This window comes from Bubalus bubalis, chromosome 9, assembly GCF_019923935.1.
Source record: "Bubalus bubalis isolate 160015118507 breed Murrah chromosome 9, NDDB_SH_1, whole genome shotgun sequence".
Lineage (NCBI taxonomy): Eukaryota > Metazoa > Chordata > Mammalia > Artiodactyla > Bovidae > Bubalus > Bubalus bubalis.
The window spans coordinates 80,993,661-81,013,651 of record NC_059165.1 but is presented as its reverse complement, the minus strand read 5'-3'; the positions used below and the strand labels follow the sequence as shown (position 1 = coordinate 81,013,651).

The 19,991-nt window shown below is 36.9% G+C and overlaps 1 protein-coding gene across 12 annotated transcripts in view; it reads right to left on the bottom strand.

The window, feature by feature from the left end:
- CSNK1G3 (casein kinase 1 gamma 3) overlaps window positions 1-19,991 on the bottom strand; it is a 116,576-nt gene that overhangs the window by 77,517 nt on the left and 19,068 nt on the right. For all 12 annotated transcript variants that reach the window (XM_045166605.1, XM_045166599.1, XM_045166606.1 and 9 more), the window contains one exon: window positions 7,099-7,521. In XM_045166605.1, the coding sequence (XP_045022540.1) occupies window positions 7,099-7,276 (178 nt within the window). In that variant the 5' untranslated portion in view covers window positions 7,277-7,521. The remainder of the gene's footprint in view (window positions 1-7,098; window positions 7,522-19,991) is intronic.

The window sequence follows — 19,991 nt, the reverse complement described above, 5'->3', positions numbered from 1 at the left end:
GCACTGTCCACAGCGATTTTGGAGCTCAAGAAAAGAAAACCTGTCACTGCTTCCACTTTTTTCCTTCTATTTACCATGAAGTGGTGGGACTGTAAAAATAACTAAATCACTTTGCTGTACACCTGAAACTAACACAACATTGTAAATAAACTATAATCCAATATAAAATGAAAAAAAAATGAAAGCACTGCATCCGTGGAGAAATGAAACCAAACTGTCAACCATTCAAGATCAAAACTGTCAACCAGGTTTGTTTTTTTTTTTAATCTTCTAGAGCACTGAAACCAAATTGTCAACTAGTTATCTTACCCTTTAGGGCCAAACTGCCTTACGGTCAATGAGCTGCATGACCAAACAGCAAGACTACGTGTGACAAAGAATGTCATGGCAAAAATAGTTACAACCACTGCCAACTGTACAGTAGTGTTTGTTCATATAAATATTACAAAGATCTTCTGAGTTTTGTTGTTGTTTTATAAAAATGAGTGGGGGGAAAAATGTTCATTCTAATGCTAAGTAGCATAAGTCTCATAAACCTATTACACTGATCACAAAGACAGAGATTAATAGGAGTACCTAAGTGGTGTAGGCCAAGCTGTAGTCAAAGTACTCACTGAGCCCATAAATTAAAAATCATTTTAGAAAACATACCATTTTTTAGCCAATTAGTACAGCATTTAGATGTGACCATATATATTTTAAGAATACATGATGTATAAAATTGGCTTAGTGAATACTTTAATGATACAATGAAAAATTTAAATCTTGAGGAATATTTAAATCCTGAGTGTCTAACAAAAGAAAAATTTTTAACTTAAAAATGGAATTTATATTTCATCAAGACATTATCATCTTCTCAGAACTATTTTGTATTGTATATGATATTTATTCATAACCACATAGGGAAAAAATATTTATAGGACAAAAAGTTAAACACAGATTCCATACAATGAAAATAAAATACTTCTAAAAATATTGTTCTTGTTTTCATTTACATGGTCAAATGTTTACTTTTAAGTCACAGAAGAAAGAACTAAATCCTAAAAGCATTTTCTTTTTTTGAATATTAGTGACTTCACTAAACTTTGAAGGTTATAAAAATGAGCCATGATTGAATATTACTAATGCATTTTTGTCACTTTGCATAGTTCAGTTCAGTTCACTCAGTCGGGTCCAACCCTTTGCTACCCCATGGACTGCAGTACACCAGGCTTCCCTGTCCCTCACCAACTCCTGGAGTTTACTCAAATTCATGTCCATTGAGTCAGTGATGCCATCCAACCATCTCATCCTCTGTTGTCCCCTCCCCCTCCCGCCTTCAATCTTTCCCAGCATCAGAGTCTTTTCAAATGAGTCAGTTCTTCGCATCCGATGGCCAAAGTATTGGAGTTTCAGCTTCAGTATCAGTCCTTCCAATGCATTATGGACTGATTTCCTTTAGGATGGACTGGTTGGATCTCCTTGCAGTCCAAGGGACTCTCAAGAGTCTTCTCCAACACCACAGTTCAAAAGCATCAATTCTTCGGCACTCAGCTTTCTTTATAGTCCAACTCTCACATCCATGCATTTCTGAAAAAACCATAGGTTTGACTAGATGGACCTCTGTTGGCAAAGTAATGTCTCTGCTTTTGAATATCCTGTCTAGGTTGGTCATAACTTTTCTTCCAAGGAGCAAGCATCTTTTAATTTCATGGCTGCAATCACCATCTACAGTGATTCTGGAGCCCCAAAAAATGCAGTCTGTCACTGTTTCCATTGTTTCCCCATCTATTTGCCATGAAGTGATGGGACCAGATGCCATGATCTTAGTTTTCTGCATGTTGAGTTTTAAGCCAACTTTTTCACTCTCCTCTTTCACTTTCACCAAGAAGCTCTTTAGTTCTTCTTTGCTTTCTGCCATAAGGGTGGTGTCATCCACATATCTGAGGTTACTGATATTTCTCCCAGCAATCTTGATTCCAGCTTGTGCTTCATCCAGTCCAGCATTTCTCATGATGTACTCTGCACAGATGAACAAGCAGGGTGACAATATACAGCCTTGATAAATCAGTACTCCTTTCCTGATTTGGAACCAGTCTCTTGTTCCATGTCCAATTCTAACTGTTGCTTCTTGACCTGCACACAGATTTCTTAGGAGGTAAGTCCAGTGGTCTAGTATTCCCATCTCTTTCAAAATTTTCCAGTTTGTTGTGATCCACACAGTCAAAGGCTTTGGCGTAGTCAGTAAAGCAGAAGTAGACATTTTTTTGGAACTCTTTTGCTTTTTCAATGATCCACTTTGTATAGGCATGCCCTTAAATAATCGGCTTTTCAATCCACATTTGGTATATATATGAACAAACTAACAATGTATGTTCAATGCACAAAGTATATGTTTGTGGGTACAATACAAGCAAGAGAGAGAAGTGTGTGTATGGAGGAAATCCAATTAAGAAAAGGCTCCAAGTAAACTGGTTCCAGTTCACTGAAGTTTTAATCCAATTTCAAAAGATGTTTCCAATAGTACTTTGAGCCATACTGAACTTGAAAAGATGGGTTTACCAATATTGGGATATTTGAATAGTCATTATTATAAAACTATGTTCTACAGAAACTCCATATATGGTTATATCAGGGACAACTAATCGACTGAAATATCCCTGTTCACCTTCCTTAGTAAAAGAACAGCCTAAAATAGTTGCCCAGCTAGACTACATTTCTAGCCTCTCTTTCAACTTGGTGCAGACATGTGATTTTAAGTTCTAAATATGAGTCAACACAAGGTATGTCACTGCCTACTTGCGAGAATGAACGTTATCTTCTGGCCCTTTTCTTCTTGCTGGCTGGGTGTGTGGGAGAAAGCAACAACAGGAGTAAGCGACTCACACACTGAGACTGAAGCCACATACTGAGGGTGCAGAGATATCCTGACAGCCCTTGGTGCTGTTCTTCCGGCCTGTGTTATGTGAAAGAGAAAGAAAGAACTTTGCCTAACTCTGTTGTATGCTAGGGTCTCTTTCTTATAGCATCATAGCCTACTCCTTGTTACATTTTTCAGAAAAATTTTAAGCTTCAGCTAATAAATACAGAAAAATCAATAAACGTAAAAAAGATGAATCCACCCAAATCTGTATATTTACTTGATACATATGGTTAAGACCTGAAGAATTTTCAACAAAACAATTCTTAAACAAAAATAAAAAGTTATAAAAACTTCCATGTCTACTTAATTATATCAAAATTTATAATATCTTACTTCAGATATGTTAATTCATAAAACAATATATAACACCCTTGTTCTGTTCTTTCACGTGATGGTCAGTCAGGCATAGCTACAAGAGGAGACACAGAAGAAACATCATGTTTTGGTCAAGTGGTAGAAGACAGGAGCAAGGGAAGAGCTTTGGCCAAGATCTTTGGTATTTCTGCAGGAAAAGCAAGATAGGGGAGGGTAAACAGCTTAGGAGTGACTAGTTTGAATAACTCTGTTAACCTTCGGGGCAGTTTCTCTGTCTTGTACTTTGCCACGGGATGCCTTCAGGAAGATTGCCTCCTGGAATGCATGGGCCAGAGAGAGGAGGGAGGTATGGCTCTAAATTGGTTAGTTTGCAGATCAAAGGCATGCTCTCAATTTTTTTTTATTTTGAAGAACTGGCTATCCTGTAGAGGAGCAGTCTTTCCATAGAGTAAACGGATTTGAGGTTTTTTGGTTTCTTTTTATTATTAAAGCAATGCTATATTAGCTGGTTTGTATTCCACACGTTCTAGAATACATCCGCAGTCAGAGGTCTATATGGTTGACCAGAAAGGTTTTTCTTCAGATGTTAAAGCCTCATAATACATAGGAAAATACAAAATGCATACAACATAACCCACATTTTAGCTAGCTTTGTTCTGTCTCATTCTGTACTTGTTAAAAACATTTCTGGGGGTTTTGGTTAATTGTCTAAGCTAGGAATATATCCAACATGCTGGATACAAGCCTTACCACCAATACAAGGATAAAATAAAACTAAAAATATCAATTCATCATTTTACAATTAAAAATACAGATAAAAATGATAGTAAACACATTTACTTAAATTTAATTTTAGATTTTTTAAAAAGATTAACTATTTTCTTTTTAATCTCAAGGCAAATTTTTTATGTTCGGCTTTCTTTCTTTAGTGTGTGTGTGTGTGTCTGTTAGCCACTCAGTCGTGTCCAACTCTTGCGACCCCATGGACTACAGTCTGCCAGGCTCCTCTGTCCATGGAATTCTCCAGGCAAAAGTACTGGAGTGTGTTGCCATTTCCTTCTTTCTTTAGTAATCCTCTATAAAAGTACTTTCAACAGAGGGTAATAGTGTCTCTCCTTGGGGCTTTTGGAAATGGGAGTAGGGGCTGGAGGGAAAGAAGCTGGGGCTGCATGTGGAGATACAACTCCTGTTCAGTGTCCAAGAGGTCTGAAATTCTAAATACCACACAATGCATGGGACAGTCTTCTAACAAACAAGCAGACAAAAAAAAACACTGTCCAGCCCAAGATCCTAATAGCATCTTTTTTGACAATCACTTACCTATAACATATATACTCTATATTCTTTCTTACTCAATACTAATCACAAAAAATTTAGTGCCAGAAATCAATGTCTATTAACATGGTTTTAAAGAAGGCAGTTTAAGAATTCAAACCAGCTTTTAACATCAGCATGTTTATCCAGATTAAATAAACATGTTTATTCACATTTATCATAGAAAAAAATGACACTTTCTGTACAGAGAGATCACCTGGAACCTTTTTAAAAGGGAATAATACCTCCCTTTATTTAGTAGTCTACTAAGGAAAAAAATGACTAAAATAATTATGGAAGTGGACATGTTACATATATAGTAAGTACTAAAACAGTAACATGTATAGATAAAACATTGAAATAAAATCTACACAAATATACAATAAAAACGCACAGGTAGATTAGATATAGACAGATAAATAGAAAGATGATAATGGATGGATGGATGGATAGACTAGTAAGTCATCTGACCCTATTCCTGTTTATTCACAGACTGTAAAAGAATGGGGGTATTTTGCTGTTTTTTTCAGTATACAGCATGTTAGCTTCAGTTTATAGGAGTAATACAGTTTTCTCATATGCCCTGGCTAAAATGTTCCACTAGATTCTTTTGTGTATATACACACATATACCCACACACACATATACATGCATACACACACACATGTGTGTGTATATATATATATAGTTATTTTGAAATAAATTATATGAAATCAATTCTGAATAATAAATGCCAAAATACTTTAGTACTATAGTCATATACAGAGAGTGACAAAGTACAAATATATATGTCATAATATACAGCTAGAAAACTAATTTATATTGAATTTAAATATACATACAACATGCTATAATCTTAATTAAGAACAAATATCTTGATATCCTTTAAAGGAGTAGAACAATCACTGCTTTCCTCAAACAGGCAAGGATAATGTTGGTTCTTTTATACTGCTATCTAAATTTAATCTTCACAATAATTCAGGAAGCAGAAATAATTCCATTTTAAAGTTGACAAATTTGAAGCCCCATGTGGTTAAATGACTTATGCGTTGCATAATGGCAGAGACAATTTTTATATTTTTCCAATGTATCATCAGTGTCTAATCATGCTTCATACATAATACTGTAGACATGTGATAAATTTTAATGGATGGATGGGTGTAATTCAAGGTCAGACAAGTAAATAATCTGCTTTTTAATGCCAAAATCAGAAACAGTTTAAGAATTTCAAAGTATCATTACAATATCTTTTAAAAAATAAAATATAAAACATTCACCCTTTCAAATATTTGAGTCCCTACTAAAATGCAGAAGAGTCTATCAGACACATCATATGTATTATAAAATATGTGATTACCTTTTATTGGATTGCTTCATTCAAAGATTTAATGTACACTAACTACATAAAACAATAATGAAATGAAGGAGTAACTAAAAATTAGAATGTTTTTGGCCCAGATGGTAAAGAATCTGCCTGCAATGCAAGAGACCTGGATTTGATCCCTGGATTAGAAAGATTCCATGGAGAAGTGAATGGCAACCCACTCTAGTATTCTTGCCTAGAGAACTCCATGGGCAGAGGAGCCTGGTGGGCTACAGTCCATGGGGGTCTCAAAGAGTCTGATACTCTTTGAGACTAAAACTTCACTTTCTTTCAAAGTGTTTTACAAGATGATAAAGAGAAGTAGCTGAGTAGATGAACATACAATTGCATATATTTTTATAACACCAAGGTTGAATCTAATGAAAATTGCGAAGCTAAGTTTTTTCTTTTTATTTAAGAAGTGTACACTCATGCTGGTGCACTGACCAGCCAGCCCTCGAGGAACCTCAACACTGACTCCCATAAAACCGTGCGGTCCTCCTCCCTGTTTCTCTTCAATGAAGACAGCCACATTTTCACTGCACTAGGAGAGTTAAAAAGATAGATTTGGATCGTGAGGCCATCATTAAATTGATGGGTTACATTTGTCAAGAAACCTTCCCTGAGTTTCAAATGTCTTAAACGTAGAGTTAGGAGGTTAAAGTAGACCAATGTTTCCCAAACTTACCTGATTATAAGAATAAACTGAATCAGTACTTTGTGTCCCTTGTTAAGAATATAGATTTCTAAACCGCTCTGGACATACATGGGGGAAGAGGGGAATAAATTATAACACTGCAAACTGCACTGATTTCTGATGTAGTTTGAGGATATTACTTTAACTTTAAGCCATACAGTTACTAAATGTTTTCTAAGCAGAAAAGGTAGCCTAAATATCATTCCTAAAGAGTACACTGCAAAGACTCCCCTGGTATCTCTTTCAGCCTGCTAGGGCTTTTTCATTTACTTTCTTTTTTCTCTTAATCTGGATGGCTAATCTCAAGAAAACAGACACTGTTATACTAAGTAATGACCCACAAATGAAAATACAAGTACATAGAAATTCTTAGTTGTTAGTATCTGTGTTGTTTAAAATTACCACAACAATGAAACAACAAGTAACTAACTAAATCATTTCATTAAAAAGTACCCTTCATTAAAAAAAAATGCTCCCATTATTATGGAATAAACAAAATAGTCTTACCTAATCGTAGTTCTCCAAAATTCCCACATCCAATTTTTTTTCCAACTCTAAAGTTAGGTCCAACCATTAAAACTCCAGAGGATGAAGAACCAGTTCCTCGAGTGTTATGTCCCAGCCGACCACTAGGTCGTGCCATTCTATCATCTGATTTGTCCTTGTCTTTCTTTTTATTTTCCATATCAAGTTTGCGGTACTCCACTTTGAATTCTTTAATCAAGACAAGCACACTGAAATAGGGTATCGTGAGAACTGGTACATCACTAGGTAACTGTACCAGGTGGGTGATGTTAACATTCAAATTGCAGTAGGTAGTCAATGAACTGGCGCGTGTTCATCCCATTCGTAAAATTTTTCTCAGCTGTCTTTTCAGCAAAACATGTCTTCAGAATTATTTTTCAATGATGTGAGCTGATACTGACAGAGCTAGAATATTAAGAAAAGAAAATTAGTCAACTTACAGATAATTAAAAACCATGTTTCGGAAATTAATAACGTAACAAAAGTTCAGGCAACGGACTTATTAGTTAATGCCCACTGAAATAAAACCTCAGCAGACTCTTAATCATTCCCCTTTATTCCTATACTTTAATACCAAAGTGATCACAAAAACAAAACCAAACGAAATCAGTGATTTTGCTTACTTTTTAAAGAATAAATAAAAATAACAAAAATGTATTGAGTATTTCATAAGCCAATATACATTCACCAGCTTAGACCTTCCAGCTTAGTATCATTCCAATTAAAAAAAAAAAAAATTCAAAGAATTCCAGTAAGTCAATACAGGAATATCAATTTAAAAGCAAGAAAAGAGAATACAGTTTGCAAATTAGTAAAAGAGTTTAATATCTTTCACATGTTCATACATTTAATAATTTTCAAGGGCTTTTCAAGTATACATTCTTATTTGATCTTCATTTATTCAAATATTTATTACTTGTAACTACACAGGGAATGGAGCAATCATAACAAATAGTACATTTCTGATTAATTTTAGCAACCCACAAAATATGCAATTATTCCTAATACCCAATCTATTTATAAAGTTTCTTATTACATCTGCCATGATCTTAATATTGCAGATGAAATATAAGCATCCGTTTGGTATAAGTAAAACTTAATGAGTTTTACATATACTGTTTACTTTCTACGATAGGGTAACTAATACTGAACTTCCCCCCTTGCTGTAAATAATTATGAAAATGGACAAATATTTTCAGGCATTGAATAACAGGTAGAGTAAACTGCAATTTCTGAGAAAACAGAAACACAGAAGGTGAATTCCACCTTCACTCAAGATCTCCAGTTTGGGACAGTTTTCTGACTACAGCACAGGGAAGTGGAGACTCAGGCAGTGCCCAGTGATCAAAAATCAGAGTTTGGGGTGTTTCAGGCAGTGCCCAATGATCACAGCTCAGAGTTTGGGGTGTTGAAGCTAGTGGAATTTGCAGGCAGTACTGAAGGTGAGGGAGCTGTCCAGTTTTGGGGGTAGGAGGTGACAGGGCTGAAACAAGGCTAGCAGACAAACTACTCTGGGGTTAAATAAAGAATGGAGATACCAAAGGCTGTAGAGTACCAGGATATCTTAAAGTTCCTACCTAGTCATGGTGGAGGAACCTCATTAATATCCCAGAATTCAGTTGAGATACCAGAAAGACCAAGGCTTAACAGTAAGGATCATACTGTAAAGTAAGGACTATTTAGAATAACCCAACTAAAGCTAAAACCAAGCCTAGAGAGGATTAAGAATATCTCCAACTACACTAGCTGCATTCCAGAATGAAACTTGACATAATTAAAAAGACAGAAGGGAAAACAAAAACAGACTTGCAACAACGCTGAATTCATAATGTCCAGCATACAGTTAGAAATTACCAGACAAGAAAAATCAGTAAATGTGACATGCAGTCAGAAATAAAGCTACCAAAGGAAACAGACGCCAAGATGACCCTGACACTGAAATTAGAAGACAGGACTTCAAAACTACTAAGTAGCTATTAAAGTTCTACTACATTAAAGCAAGAGAATGGAGCAGAAAAAATATTTGAAGAAATAATGGTGGAAAATTTCCCAAATTCACTGAAAAACATTAACCTACAAAATGGGGAAACTCAGCAACTCCATAAAGAATCAATACAAAGAAAATTAAACCTAGGTACATCAAAGTGCAAAAACCCAAAAATTAAAGGAAAGTCCTGAAAGCAGACAGAGGAAAACTCCACAACACACAGGTGAACTTCATCATCAGAAATAATGGAGACCGAAAAGAAAACGGGAGAACATGTTCAAAGCAATGGAAGGAGGAAAAGAACTCTCAACCAAGAACATGACACCCAATAAAATTAGTCTTTAAAACTGAAAATGAAAGAAAGTCATTTTCGGATGAAGGAAGCTAAGAATAGTCACCAGCACACTTCCACAAGAAATACTTTTTAAATAATCCATTATGCTTAATTAAATCACATGATACCAGACAGAAATGTGAAACTTTAAGAAGAAATGAGGAACCCTAGAAATGGGAAATGCATGGGTATTCATTTCCTCAAAAGATAAATTACTTGTTAAAGCACAAACAATTTCTTAGTGTCATTTATAAGATACAGGAAAGTAGAATAAATATATGATAACAGAAATGGAAGGGGCAGCAAGCAAATGGAATTATATTAAGATTCTTATATTTGTTAAGAATGAAGTAGTTAAATATTAATTTTAAATGGCAGGGCAGACAGTAAATGGAACTACATTATTTTTTAATATTCTTGTATTTGTTAAGAATGAGTGGTTCAATATTAATTTTAAGCAGCCCATGACAAATTAAAAATGCATATTGTAATACCCAGACCAAACACTAAAAATTAACTGCAGTAGAAACAGCTAAAAAGTTAATATAAGAAATAAAGTAGGATGATAAACATTTGATTAAAACAAGAGAAATAAAAGAGATATGAGACAAAAAGGAAAACACCAAGAGAATAGACTTAAAAACACACATATAATGAAAATGGACCATATTCTCCCCATAAAAAGCAAAAAGACTTTAAAAAAGAAAAAAACCAAGATCCAACTATACATTGTCTCTAAGAAACAACTTTATATACAAAGATGCAGACAAACTAAAAATGAAATAACAGAAAGATATACTATGCAAACATCCTCAGATTTGCAGATGACACCACCCTTATGGCAGAAAGCGAACAAGAACTAAAGAGCCTCTTGATGAAGGTGAAAGAGAAGAGTGAAAAAGCTAGCTTAAAATTCAACATTCAAAAAACTAAGATCATGGCATCCTGTACCATTACTTCATGGCAAATAGATGGGAAAACAATGGATACAGTGACAGACTTGACCTTCTTGGACTCCAAATCACTGCAGATGGTGACTGCAGCCATGAAATTAAAAGACACTTGCTCCTTGGAAGAAAAGCTATGACCAACCTAGACAGCAATATTAAAAAGCAGAGATGTTACTTTGCCAACTAAGGTCCATATAGTCAAAGCTGTAGTTTTTCCAGTAGTCGTGTATGAATGTGCAAATTGGACCACAAAGAAGGCTGAGTGCTGAAGAATTGATGCTTTTGAACTGTGGTGTTGGAGAAGACTCTTGAGAGTCCCTTGGTCTGCAAAGAGATCAAACCAATCAATCCTAAAGGAAATCAATTCTGAATATTCATTGGAAGGACTGATGCTGAAGCTGAAGTGCCAATACTTTTGACTACCTGATGCGAAAAGCCGACTCATTAGAAAAGACCTTGATGCTGGGAAAGACTGAAGGCAGGAGGAGAAGGGGACGACAGAGGACGAGATGGTTGGATGGCATCATCGACTCAATGGACTAGTTTGAGCTAGCTCCGGGAGACAGTGAAGGATAGGGAAGCCTGGTGTGCTGCAGTCCAGGGGTCGCAAACAGTCACGACTGAACAATGACAATGCAAACATCAAGTATAATAAGCCTTAGAGGCTATAACATTATCATACAAAGTAAACATCGAAACAACAGAGAATCTCCAAAGATACAGAGATCCATTTCATAATAACAGAAATAACTCAACAGAAAAATTTGAAAAATCATTAAAATGACATATAAATGAGCAAAATAAGGGAAAGACTTTAAAAAACAAGGATTAGTTTGAAATAACTGTTTGAAAAAGACAATCCTAGTTGAAATGTTAACACTGTTGTTTCACTGTTGTTTAAGTAGAAGACAAAAATAACAGTATGCATATTGAAACAGTAGACCTAAATATCATCAACTACCCTGAACTGACATTTATAAAATACAATATCCCAAAACTGAAGAATAATATTTCCTTTCAAAAAATGTTCATCAAGAAAGATCATATGCTATCATTATTTGTCTCAAGTAACTACAACATTAAAGTATACTCTCTGATCTTGTATTTCTAATATTAGAAATGTTAAGATTTAATATTTGAAATAAATTCAACAAATTAACAGGAAAAAAAAGAAAGTATCTCAACAGACAATAAAATGCATTTGACAAAATTCAACCCGTTAATGTTTAAAACCTCTCAGTAATCCAGAAAGAGAATCAAACGTCAACCTAATAAAAGGGTTTTTCCTTAAAAAAAAAAAAAAAAAGATAGCCAACATCATACTTATATGGTAAAACACTGAACTCTTAATCAAGGCTAAGAGAAAACAAAAGAATGTTTGCTCTCAGATCTTCCATTCAACACATTGTACAGAAGAACTAGCCTGTACAGTAAGTTAAGAAAGATGCAAAAGGCATTAAAAGTGAAGAGGAAAAGGCTAAACCACTGTTATTCAGAGACACTATAATTGTGTGTGCAGAAAACTTTATAGGGAGACACCATCAAGAGAGCAACATAGGTCATTCCCAACTTCAGTCTCCCCCTCACAAGAAGACCAGCTAGCAACTATCCATAGACAAGACACCACTTAAACAACTCCCCAGAACCCAGGGCTAAGGCCAAAGCACCCTCCTGAACCAGACAGACAGAGAAGGGCAAGAGGAGTGGCTACACTCCGACCACATTAGGCCTCCCCCAAGGCCGGCACAGCATCACACCCACAGAGCCCTCAAGCCTATGGTTTCCCCAGCGGGAAAATGAGAGTCCAAGGTGGACCTCCAGCTTCCTGAGAGGCCCACTCTGGTCTTGCCTCACCGTGATTACTGTGGGAATCATTAGGGAAAAAAAGAAAAACCTCAATAGAACAATAGTAAAGATACACAATCAGTAATCAAAAACCTCCCAAGAAAGAAAAGTCCAGGAGAGAATGAGGAACAATTAGAACTCTCAATTCCTAATGGGAATATAAAATAGTACAACTTTGATTCTAAGGAAGTTTGATAGTTTATTCTAAGTAAAATATACACCTATCTGATGTCCTAACAATACTACTCTTAGGTAGTTACTCAAGAGAAATTAAAACATATATTTAGAGAAAGACTTGTACACATGTATTTATAGCAGCCTAAATCAGTAACAGCCAAAACTGAAAACAATCCTAATATCTACTAACAGGAGAACAGGTATACAAACTGATATATTCATTCAGTGGAATATTACTCAGCAAATAAAAAGGAAAGAACTGTTGATACACGTAACCACATGGATGAATCTCTCAGATATGAGATTGAGGTAAGTCAGGCACAAATGAGTACGTATCATACAATTCTCGTCAAATGAAGTTCTAGAATCAGCAAAAATAAGTTGTGGTGATAGAAAGCAGATCAGTTGTTGCCAAGAGTGGTTGAAAGCTTGGAAAGTGGCATAAGGGAACTTTACCAGAGAAAGGAATATTCTCTACTGTGCTTGGGAGGGGATTATACAAGTGCATACATGTATAAAAATTCATCAAACTAAAAATCTATGTGTTGTATTATATGTAGATAATACTTCAAAACATGACTTTTAGAAATAACCCACTCCAAAAATAATGCTACATCTCAAAGTTCATATGTTTTCTCTATATAACTTTATCCCAAAACTCATGTGAAAACACTACAGCTTTTTAAGGTTAATGAACATGTAAGTATTTTAGAAGGTTTTCTTTAAAACAGCCCTTTCAGGGGACTTTCCTAGCAGTCCAATGGTTATTGGGGAACTAAGATCCCACATGCCACAAAGTGTAACCAACAACAGCAACCAAAAAAAAAAGGCCCTTCTACATTTTTTTCTATTTAGAAGAAAGTAATTTCCTTCCCATTTGCAATTTTTCATGCTATTTTCAATATATACCTTTTCATTTACCAAATATCCAAAATACATTCTACATGTTTTAAGAATTCAAATACAAAGTAAAAATATCCTTGGGATGCCCATACGTCTTGTCCTTCATCCCACTTGCTCTCCTCAGATGTAAACATTACTTTCAGTTTGTTTTACATGATCCAACTCTTTTTTGTAATGCCTGTGCATGGATATGTTTATGTATAGCAATACTTGCAGGTCTGTTTGTTTCTTTTACAGAATAGGTCAGGGTACAGCCTCTGATGAACTAAAACTTCCTTCCAAAAGAAACAGCATTTGAAAGCATATCATCCACTGAAAAACTTTTGCCTTTTCCCTTTCATAACCCTCCACTCCCATGGACCCTGGAGGATCAAGGGCCAGCTTAATGAATGGCTGAGGAGGCAGGAGGAAAAGTCAAGAGACGGCCCCAAATTCCTTCCCCAGAAGAAATTTCAAGAGACAGGAAGAAGTGATTGAATAGCTTAAAACTGTACTTGAAAATGGAACAAGTATTAACACCCCAAAATAACTCTTGCCAAAACTGAACTTATTCCTATTAATATATGGTAAGAATCAATGGAAACCGGCCACTTATATCATTTATGAGTGGGAAAAAAGGAATAATCAAAGTATACAATTTAGTGGTTAGTGAGAAATGAAGCTGTTTCCTATTTTACTCCATCCTTTCACCACATTCAAGAAACTGCTCACAAACCTATCTTACTAGATTTTTTTTAGTCTTTTAATATAGTTAACAAATAGAATTTTTGATTAAATATTTTTTTATTAAGGATCCTAAAGAGTGCTACTACTTTCCCTATTGTTGCACCTATCAAACAGTGTTAGTATAGGCAAGTCTGTCTATAGTCATGGTCAGCAAACTCCAGCCTGCAGGCTAAATCCAGTCTCTTGTCCACTATACACAGTCTACAGACTAAGAATGGTCTTTACATATTTACATGTTTGGAGAAAAAACAGTATTTTGTGACACATGAAAATTATATGAAATTCAAACGCTGGTGTTCATAAACAAACTTTCATTAATAATCATCCATGCTAAGTCACTTATGCATTGTTAAAGCTGCTTCATGCTACAAGACAACAGTTGTGAGACCGTGTGGGGCACTCTTATCATTTCACAGTGCTGCCAGAAAACCACAAGCTGCAGTGATTTTCATGCTTCTAAGGCATAGTGGAGTGTGGATTATGTATTTCAAATCAGATGGCGAAGTGCTGTGTTTATTATGTAATGACACTAAAGAATATAATATACTTGGACATGACCAAAAGTACTAGTTTTCTGTTACTGTGGAACAAACTACCAAAAACTTAGCAGCTTATAGCAATACATTTATTAGTCCAGAGTTTCTGTGGATCAGAACTCTGGGCACGACTCAGCTGAGGCATTTGCTCAGGGTTTCACAGACTTCATCAAAAGATCAGCTAGATGACATTCTTATCTGGAGGTGAAAATGGGAAAGAATCTTCTTCCAAGTTCCTTCAGATTGTGGACAGAACTCACACCCTTGCGGTGTATAACTGATGGTGTCAGCTTCTCGCTGGCTCTCAGAGGCCACCCTCGGGTCCTAAATGGTGTCCACAGTTCCCAGCAGCTACCAACAGTTCCTTGCCACACAGGCTTCTCCAAAATGGCCACTTCTTCACACCCCTAAGAAGAATCTCTAGCTCCAATCTTTGAAGAATAAGTCTTAAATGCGGCAACGTAACCGTCTTTCACACCCAAGTCCCAATCTTTGTACCATGCTCCAATATATCAGTTCTCCCAGGTCTTGGAATCCCTACTGCTGCTGCTGCTGCTGCTGCAAGCCGCTTCAGTCATGTCCGACTCTGTGCGACCCCAGAGATGGCAGCCCACCAGGCTCCCCCATCCCTGGGATTCTCCAGGCAAGAACACTGGAGTGGGTTGCCATTTCCTTCTCCAATGCATGAAAGTGAAAAGTGAAAGTGAAGTCACTCAGTGGTGTCCGACTCTTAACCACCCCATGGACTGCAGCCTACCAGGCTCCTCCATCCATGGGATTTTCCAGGCAAGAGTACTGGAGTGGGATGTCATTGCCTTCTCCAGGAATCCCTACTAGGTGCTTCCAAGCTTCTTTGATGTTGCCTGCCTGGCTATGTACTAGAAAGAGCATTGTATTAAAAAAAAAAAAAAAAAAGTCGTCTTAAGAGTCTCAACTAGTTGAAAAGCCTTAGGCAAGGCCTAATCTGTCTAAGCTTATTTTAATAATTATAAAATAGGAGGATTAGATTAAGAGACTTCTGAGGCTATTCTTACATTATACACATTATTATAATTGTCTGCTGTATTTGAAGACAAGGACTCATTATATGTAACCTGGTAATCTCTGAACCTAGCATACCATCAGGCACCTAGGACAGTCAATAGCTACTACAGATTAAGAAATGAGTTTTTTTCTATCTCTAAAGATTTTCAGGTTTTGGTGGTATGATTCCTACCTAGAGCATTCCCAGTTACATATCACTACACCCCGCAGCATCAGTGTCTCCATTCACCTGATGTACTTGCTGAACCCCACCAACCAGTATGCTACAAGCACTGCCAAGAATTTCCTGTATGTGACAGCATTCCCTTGCCTGAATTACCCTTCTAATCCAGTCTATGTTTGTGCCTTTGGTGCTGATTCGTTCTACACCAAAGAAAAATCATTTTGAAAATTAAAGATATCCTTTTAGCTACAGTTAGGGAGAAGTCACAAATCCAAATGGCCACAGAGGTACCATAAAGAGAGTGAATCAAATAGAATGTGAGACAATAAGTAGTACTGGGGGCTACAGCAATCTGGAAAGCAAATACTCCAATTAAAAGAGGCGGCTATCCCTCAGCTGTAAACAACTGCCACCATTCAGGACCATCAGATGTCCAAATCTTTCAAGAAAAATCCAAAAACCTGGATTTTACATAAAATCTCTCCAGTTGCCATTTGCTAAGCACTTAATTTGCTACATATTTTAAATACATCAGCTCATCAGTTCCCACAATTATACTATTTCAATCCCTATTTTTACCAATAAAGAAAACTAAAACATAGAGCAATTGTACAACTTGACCAGCATCATCAAGTTAATAAATGGTATAGTGAGAACATGATCACAAGGAGTCAGGTTCCTGAGTTCACATTCTTACCCACTTAAACTCTGATGGTGTTTCCACTAATTCTCTGGCCTCCCAAAGTCTAAAATGTGTCTGCCTTTCTGTCTGGATCGGCAGGTACAGTCTGTCCCTTCCTTCCAGCCTGTACTGTCTCTACAGCACCTCAATGTTGTCAGATCCTAATTTGAGCCAAGGTGGCATTTTAAAGAAACCCCTGCCAAAAAGACTAGTTCTTCAGGACAATGTAGAATGGAAGATCTGAGAACAAACTTCCTTGTGTTTTTTCCTAGTCTTGATTAAGAGTTCATTGTTTTCCTCTTTAAGTATGATACTGGCTATGGTTCCCTGAGTGCCTACCCTATGTGAAACACGCTGGTCAGTAAGCCCCATCTGTGTAGACAGATTCAAGAGGCTGATACAGAAAAAGACAGCAGAGCAAACAGAATGGCAAAGAAAACCCAAGCCATCTGCCCAGAAATAGTAACCTAATCACTCCTTCACAAATATGAACTGACAGAATCACTAATTCATGAAGAAAAGTAACAACAGGATAGAAAAATGCCCCCCAAAAAGCAAATTTTTAAAAATATAGGGAGGTACACCTTTCAGAAAAAGGAAATCATTAAAAAAAAAAAAAAAAAAGATCCTCAGTGACTTTTGAGAAGGACAATAAACACTGAGTTAAGAAAATAATGCCATATTATATGGAATAACCAAAGTAGGAAAACAATCCTATTGTGTGAAAGAAAATTAAAAAGAAACAAAAAATAAAGGAACAGAGACAGAAAGAAGCAATTCAATACCTTTGACTTCCAACTAATAAGATAAATTAGCATTAAGGACAGAGGAAATGAAGAAAAACAAATTTTTCCTGAGCTACAGCAAAAAGGGCCCTGGGGGCTCATCAAGGAAGAAAACTAGAGAATTCCCTGGTGGTCCAGTGGTTAGGAATCCGTGCTTCCACTGCAGCAGACACAGCTTCAGTGGCTGTTTGGGGAAGACGATCCCACATGCCGCAGATGCGGCAAAGAAAAACAAAGAAAAACTAACACAGGCATTCCACTGTAAGTTCTAAGAGTGTAAGCAAGGTTAATTGATTTTCAGCTTTTAGAATCAATTTTATTCCCCCCAAATAAGATGTTATTGATGAAAATGTAAATTTTTCCAGGGTTAAAGTAACACTGCAATTGATAGACACTCAGCTGTTAAGGCGGAGTATAAGTAGTAGAGGGGAGGACAGGGATATGAACACTTGCATCTTTGTAAGCACAGATTAAAGAGATAATGTAAAATTTGCTAGAACAAAAAGACAGAAATGTAAGAACAAAAGTGTCAAAGGTGAGCAAAAGATGAAGTAAATATAATAACTACCCAAACATTTAAAGAAAAAAGGGGATAAGGGAGTATGTGAGCTAAAATTTCATCACTCGGTAGATAAAAGATAATGCATTTGAAAACAATACAATTTTACTTTTTCTTTTCCAACTTGGGTACATTTCTTTTTCTTGCCAAACTGCACTGGCTAGGATCCCCTGAATTATGCTGAATAGAAGCATGAGAGTGGGCACCCTGATCACAGAGGAAAAGCTTTCATTCTTGCACCATTAAGTAAGATGTTAGCTGTAGGCTTGTCACATGTGACCTTTATTGAGATACATTCCCTCTCTAATTTGTTGAGAGTTTTATCATACAGGAACCTGAGTTTTGTCAGATGCTGTTTATACACCTATTAGGATGATCAGACCATGTTTATCCTTCATTATGTTAATGTCATGTATCACATGTATTGATTTGTGTATGCTGAATCATCTTTGCATCCAGGGATAGATCCCACTTGATCATGGTATATTAATATAATCTTACAGGTGTTCTGTTAAATTCACTGAGTTTATACTTTACTGAGAACTTTTGCATCTATATTCACCAGAGATATTGGCCTGTGACCTCTTCTTGAAATGCCCTTACTTGACTATGGTATCAGGATAATAATGCTGGACTCAAGAAGCAAGTCTGAAAGTGCTCCCTCCTCTTCAACTTTTTGGTGAAGAGTTAGAGTAAAACTGATGTTATTTCCTTAAATATTTAGTGGAATTTACCAGTAAAGCATAACCTCAGATATGCAGATGACACCACCCTTATGGCAGAAAGTGAAGAGGAACTAAAAAGCCTCTTGATGAAAGTGAAAGTGGAGACTGAAAAAGTTGGCTTCAAGCTCAACATTCAGAAAACAAAGATCATGGCATCCGGTCCCACCACTTCATGGGAAATAGATGGGGAAACAGTGGAAACAGTGTCAGACTTTATTTTGGGGGGCTCCAAAATCACTGCAGATGGTGACTGCAGCCATGAAATGAAAAGACGCTTACTCCTTGGAAGGACAGTTATGACCAACCTAGATAGCATATTCAAAAGCAGAGACATTACTTTGCCAACAAAGGTTCGTCTAGTCAAGGCTGTGATGGATGGATGTGAGAGTTGGACTGTGAAGAAGGCTGAGCGCCGAAGAATTAATGCTTTTGAACTGTGGTGTTGGAGAAGACTCTTGAGAGTCCCTTGGACTGCAAGGAAATCCAACCAGTCCATTCTGAAGGAGATCAGTCCTGGGATTTCTTTGGAAGGAATGATGCTAAAGCTGAAACTCCAGTACTTTGGCCACCTCATGCAAAGAGTTGACTCATTGGAAAAGACTCTGATGCTGGGAGGGATTGGGGGCAGGAGGAGAAGAGGACGACAGAGGATGAGATGGTTGGATGGCATCACTGACTCGATGGACATGAGTTTGGGTCAACTCTGGCATGAGTTTGGGTCAACTCTGGGAGTTGGTGATGGACAGGGAGGCCTGGCATGCTGCGATTCATGGGGTCGCAGAGTCGGACACGACTGAGCGACTGATCTGAACTGAAAATCACTACAGATGGTGATCGCAGCCACGAAATTAAAAGATGCTTACTCCTTGGAAAGAAAGTTATGACCAACCTAGACAGCATATTAAAAAGCAGAGACATTACTTTGCCAACAAAGGTCCATCTAGTCAAGGCTATGGTTTTTCCAGTGGTCATGTATGGATGTGAGAGTTGGACTGTGAAGAAAGCTGAGCGCCGAAGAATTGATGCTTTTGAACTGTGGTGTTGGAAAAGACTCTTGAGAGTCCCTTGGTCTGCAAGGAGATCCAACCAGTCCATCCTAAAGGAGATCAGTCCTGGGTGTTCATTGGAAGAACTGATGCTGAAGCTGAAACTCCAATACTTTGGCCACCTCATGCAAAGAGTTGACTCATTGGAAAAGACCCTGATGCTGGGAGGGATTGGGGGCAGGAGGAGAAGGGGACGACAGAGGATGAGATGGTTGGATGGCATCACTGACTCAATGGACATGAGTTTGGGTCAACTCTGGCATGAGTTTGGGTCAACTCTGGGAGTTGGTGATGGACAGGGAGGCCTGGCGTGCTGCAGTTCATGGAATCGCAAAGAGTTGGACATGACTTAGCGATTGAACTGGGATGTAATACTAACACATGAAATGGATAACATGCAGTTCAATACCCAT